Source organism: Panicum virgatum, chromosome 1N (assembly GCF_016808335.1).
Source record: "Panicum virgatum strain AP13 chromosome 1N, P.virgatum_v5, whole genome shotgun sequence".
In the NCBI taxonomy this organism is placed as follows: domain Eukaryota; kingdom Viridiplantae; phylum Streptophyta; class Magnoliopsida; order Poales; family Poaceae; genus Panicum; species Panicum virgatum.
In genome coordinates, this window is record NC_053145.1 from 15,214,887 (window position 1) to 15,220,714 (window position 5,828).

The 5,828-nt window shown below is 46.9% G+C and overlaps 1 protein-coding gene and 1 non-coding gene across 2 annotated transcripts; both read right to left on the reverse strand.

Moving 5' to 3' along the window:
• Positions 1 to 1,010: 1,010 nt before the first annotated feature.
• Positions 1,011 to 1,598, reverse strand: LOC120653347. The gene has a single exon (XM_039931105.1). It carries the CDS (start codon positions 1,596 to 1,598, stop codon positions 1,011 to 1,013), a length of 588 nt encoding a protein of 195 aa, XP_039787039.1.
• LOC120657872 lies at positions 1,253 to 1,388 on the reverse strand. The gene has a single exon (XR_005668405.1). It is a non-coding gene; the product is annotated as a small nucleolar RNA Z247 (small nucleolar RNA).
• Positions 1,599 to 5,828: the final 4,230 nt, after the last annotated feature.

Genomic DNA, 5,828 nt, shown 5'->3' on the forward strand with positions numbered 1-5,828 from the left:
CAACCTCAACAATATGTCGATGTTTGTGTGCAGCGGAGCCATTCTGTTGGTGAGCATGAGGGCAAGAGACATGATGGGTTATGCCAACACGCTGAAAGAAAGAATTAAGCTTATGATATTCAACACCCCAATCAGATTGAACCATAATAATTTTCTGATCAAACATTCGTTCAACTAATTGTTGGAACTTAAGGAACACATCAAACACATCTGATTTTTGTTTAAGAAGAAAAATCCTTGTAAACTTACTATAATCATCAATAAAGCTTACATAATATTGATAACGACCAACCGACATAGGTGCAGGACCCCATACATCGGAAAAGACAAGTTGTAAAGGAGAGGTAGAGACACTCTCAGACCTAGGATAAGGCAATTGGTGGCTTTTTGCTTGTTGACAAGCGTCACAAACAGACTCAGGAGACTCACTAAGAAAGGACAAATTATTATCTTTAAGAACACGATTGACTATAACCGACGAAGGGTGGCCCAATCGATGGTGCCATCTGGAAGTAGAGGGTTTGGTAATATGATGAACTTGAGGAGGAGGTGACAGTGGATAGAGTCCATCTTGACATCTACCTTGAAGAAGAAGATTCTTGGTGCCCGATTCCTTGACACAAAAATAAGTCGGATGAAATTCAAGAAAAACGTCATTAGCTGAAGTGAATTGATGAACCGAGAGAAGATTTTTATTGGCAGAGGGTACATGCAACACATTTGATATGGAGAAATCATGTGTGGGGGTATGGAAAATAGTATTACCAATATGACTTATGTTCATACCTTTGCCATTAGCAGCTTGAACCTGATCAGGGCCATTGTACCAATCATAGGTAGAAAGCTTCTCTAGCTCATTGGTAATATTATCCGTGGCACCAGAATCAAAATACCAATTGGTGTCAACCCCATATGAGGGAGCAACAGAAGAGGCTGATTTTTTGGGGAGCAGAAGGCCTGGGGCGACCAACACCAGCACTAGGAGGCACAAACTTCTTGTTGAAACGAAACTAGCAGTGATGGATGGTATGGCCGTAGCGCTCGCAGAGTTGACACAAGGGTCCATCATCTTGATCAGAAGAATCTTGAGGGTTTCCAAAACCACGGCCAGAAGAAGATGCACCGCGACCAGAAGTGGATACACCACGATTAGAACCTCGACCACGGCTTCGTCCACGACCTCGACCACGGGATGCAACATTGGCTGAGGAATAGAAGTGTCCTCCATCTTGATTTTGCTGGAGCAGCCGCGCCTCATAGGTGAGTAATTGACCATATAGATCACTCAAGGTAACATGATCCTTGACAGATATAGATGAAACGAAGGGGTTGTAATCAGCATCTAACCCATTGAGAATATAATCAATGATATCATCATCTTCAAGTTTCTTGCCGGCAACAGCCATCTCATCAGCAAGACCTTTCATCTTAGTGTAATAAGCAGATGCAGATTGGTCTCCTTTCTTCTCCCTAGAGAGCTGAGATTTGATTTGAAGGATGCACGACTTGGATTGAGATGAGAACATCTCGTTGATAGCTTTCCAAACTTCCGACGCATGCTCAAACTCAGAGACTTGAACTAAGATCTCCTTGGTCATGGTCGATAGAAGATAGGACAATAAGTGCTGATCTTGCGTCAGCCATTGCACATAGGCGGGATTCTCCGCCTGTTCTTCCTTGTTATCAGCCTTCTTGACAGTAATCATGGGATCTGTTGCTTGTTGACAAGCATCACAAACAGACTCAGGAGACTCACTAAGAAAGGACAAATTATTATCTTTGAGAACACGATTGACTATAACCGACGAAGGGTGGCCCAATCGATGGTGCCATCTGGAAGTAGAGGGTTTGGTAATATGATGAACTTGAGGAGGAGATGACATTGGATAGAGTCCATCTTGACATCTACCTTGAAGAAGAAGATTCTTGGTGCCCGATTCCTTGACACAAAAATAAGTCGGATGAAATTCAAGAAAAACGTCATTAGCTGAAGTGAATTGATAAACTTACTATAATCATCAATAAAGCTTACATAATATTGATAACGACCAACCGACATAGGTGCAGGACCCATACATCGGAAAAGACAAGTTGTAAAGGAGAGGTAGAGACACTCTCATTATATATCCCTGGAAACAAGTCCAGGTAAAACAAGTTACAAGTGTAATACAAGTAGGACTCCTAATACATGTGTAATTCTACACTGCCTAATGGTTTTCCATCACTGTGTCGGAGATCATCGATGATATGGCTTCATAGTGCACATGGCGAAGTCAACAGTCTGCATCTTTGTTGGCTTCAGCAACAAGTACATTTAGATTCCTAGGTAGCATATTTACCATGGTGATTAATTACCTTCTTGATTGTCCAACACATGGTAACCCCAAAAATTTCTCAGATGAATTTATTTATTACTTCTTGACTTCTCTCTTTCTTTTTCTCGGAAGTATCCACATGGATTCCGATATGTAGTGATGCTACCCAAACACTAAACATGGCTAAACTTGTTCAATTATTCTTGCTTCAAATTTAAAACGAGGCTACCATTGTCATATGGCGTCACCTGATTAATGCGTATTCCGCTGCCGTGCCAATTGCGCGGTTCTCCAAATAAATGTTGCTCGAAAAAAAAAGGAATGATAATTCCAGTTTAAATAAGAGTATCTCCAAGAGTTTGCCAAATTTTACTTAGCAAATCTTGTGATTTGCCAACTCCCAAAAATATATGCTAAGTAAAAAAAATAGCTCATCTCCAATAATTTTCTATTTTAGATTTGGTAAAAAAACTCATTCGCATTTGGAAACCTGCGCTTTTCACAAAACAAGTAAATCTAGATCTAAAAATTTCCCTCTCAGTTCTTCTTGTATCAGGAACCTAGAAGAGAAACGGAATTGCATTTTTATTCTTCCAGCGCTGCTCTCGATGTTTTTATTCTTCCCAGCGCTGCTCTCGATGCCGTGGCCTAAGGATGGATTCGGATGTTTATTCGAATGTTAGATTTTTGGTTATTTTTCTTCGATTATGGACAAATAAGATATAGAATTTACTATGTAAATTCATAGCCTTGTATTTAACATTGATCTTGTAAAGATTCATAAAAACTAAACCTCAAATTTATCATATATATTCTCAAATAATAGATATAAAAATTCGAATACGGATCGGATACGAATTCGAATCTTTTTTCACCTTTTTAATTGTAGGGAGCAAATAATACATAAAAAATCTATACAAAATTTTATTCTTATGTATAATAATATGCTTGATAATATAAAAAATATTAGCATAAAATTTTAAGCACATCTATTTTAAAATATCAAATTTGTTCTAAGAATTCGGATGTCTAGATCCATACTTACCGAGGCCCCTACCGCGGCAGGCGCGGCAGCCGGCGGCCTGGGACACACGGCCACGCACTACAGCCTGCCGCAGCCTGTGCAGCACTGCAGCCTGCCTGCCGCAGCCTGGGACACACACGCGGACTGCACCATCGGGCACGGATGCGCCGCGGATGTCAGCGCGCTCAGGCTCTCTGCAATCATCATACTCTAAATTCATCCTCTAAAAAATATATTCTATCTTGGTCATTAATATTTTCTTCTCTACATTCAGTTTCTCTGCATTCGTTCATACTCTACAGTTATACTCTATACTAACTACTCATAGATGGGCCCACGCGTCAGTCACCTTTGTCTTTTTTTTATTCCCAGCGCCCTCCCTCTCTTCCCCGTCTCTCTCTCTCCCGACCTCGTCTGCTCCGCCCCCCTCCCTTCTCCTCCGCTCGCCTCCTACCTCGCCGTCGGCGAGCACCCGCGAGCGCGCATGCGGGGGCGTGCGCAGGGCCTCGCCGCGGCGTCCGACCTCCCTCGCTTCACATGGCCGTCCCGACTTCCCTCGCCTCCCATGACCGGCGCGTGCGGATCTGGCCGCCCCACCTCCACCTCCCGCCCCTCCTCCTCGAGCAGTCGAGCGCCGGCCACCCCTCCTTCCCCCTGCTCCTCTACCGCCGGCCGCCGAGTTTTGGGCGCGGCGGGGCCGGCCCGGCGGGGTTCAGCCGGCGCGCGCTCGAGCTTCGCTCTGCTCTGCTCGAGCTGGCCGGCGAAGGGGCGGTGAAAGTGATCGGGTGCTCTAGCCTAAGAGGGGGAGGGGGTGAATTAGGCACTAATAAAAACTTAGACCTATGGCTCCAACTAGTTTGCACAAAGCTTAAACTAAAACACGCTATCTAGATGTGCAACTAGGTTGTTCTAGTGTGAAACCCCTATCCCAAAAGAGTTTAGCAACCTATAGCCTTTCCTATCAAGAAACTATTCTATGAAAGTAAAGGCACATAAAATGCTAGTATGAAATGCGGAAGCTTAAAGAGAGGGACAGGAGATAGCAAATTCTTGACGCGGGTGTTTATCCCGTGGTTCGGTTAGCCACAAAGGCACACCTACATCCATGTTGTTGTAGCACTCACTAAGAGTATTGCTACTCGGCCACCAAGTCTCTTCCGTGAACACAATCACGGTCACCTTGGCCCCGGGTTCCACTAAGGAGGTTCTCCACAAAGGATGGGGGTCTCCACGTCCCCCGCACAAAGTGTTGTCGCTGCTCCACACCAAGTCGGAGGGTCGATGACGTTGCCGGCGAGCTTCACGCTCCAAAGTGCCGGCGCACCAAGCTCTTGTTTTGGTTCACTAGAGAACCACAGCACAAAGGCTCAAGGCCTTGCAATCACACTCACTAAGAGCTAATCTAGCACTCACACTTTACAAAGCTAGTGCTATAAGCTAAGGATATGATCTATGAGCTCTTGTATGGCTTGGAGATGTTCTTAGATGTGTATGAGGTGTCTTGGGACTCCAGCAAGCTTCAAATGGCCGGGGTGAGGCGTATATATAGGCCACCAAGTCTTGTAGCCGTTGCTCCAACGGTTAGCTGAAAATCTGCGTACCACCGGAAGAACCGATGCCTCTTGGCGGGGTAGCGTCGGTTCATCCGGTCACTCATAACACGAAGTAGCCGTTGGACTCCTGTCGGCTGACGCAGAGACCACCGGTTGAACCTATGCTTTGCACCGATGCCTCACCGGTTCAACCGGTGCTGAAGGAATCTTCTCCTAGACGCTGACGTCATTACACCGGTGGTATGCACCGATGCCCCGTCGGTTGAACCGGTGCTGAAGAAACTTCTCCTGGGCACTTGACATCATCTCTGGTACAAAGAACGGCCAATGCACCGATGCCCTTTCTTGGACCGTCGGTTCAACCGGTGCCTGTAGGCTGACTTGGCTTCGATTTCCTCCTGCACCAAACATCGTAGCGTCGGTTCTTCCGACAAGCGTCGGATGCACCGGTGCCCCTGGCGTCGGTTCTTCTGGTGCTCCTGATCCGAAGAGCAGAACCCCCGTAGGGGCTGCCCTTCGGGCCTTGCTACGCCTATTTTCTCTTTCTCTTTGTCATCACTTGAACCTAAAAGCCTGAGAATGATCATCTTAACAATCATATTAGTCCAAGTGTTGTGTTGTCATTCGATCACCAAAATCACTCGAAATGGCATAAATGGTGCCATGTTCGTTACAGGCGGAACCGCCGGCGCACGCAGGAGCATGGCGGCGGCCCGCGCGGCACGACGCGGCGGTAGCCCCTCCTTACTCCCTCTCCGGTGGAGGCCCTCCTCCCTCCCTGGACGGCCGCGGCCACACCACGCGCGTGCCGCCCCTGCTCCCTCCGCCTGAGATGGTGGGCCGATCCACGCTGCCCCTGCTCGACGCGGCGGCGGCGGGCGCGCGGAGCGGCCACGGCGCCCGCGAGCTGTGGCGGCCACGGCGGGTGCTGCGGCA

What these genes read in the sequence shown, in the direction of transcription:
- LOC120653347 (XM_039931105.1), bottom strand. Translation starts at nt 1,598, where the DNA reads ATGACCAAGGAGATCTTAGTTCAAGTCTCTGAGTTTGAGCATGCGTCG.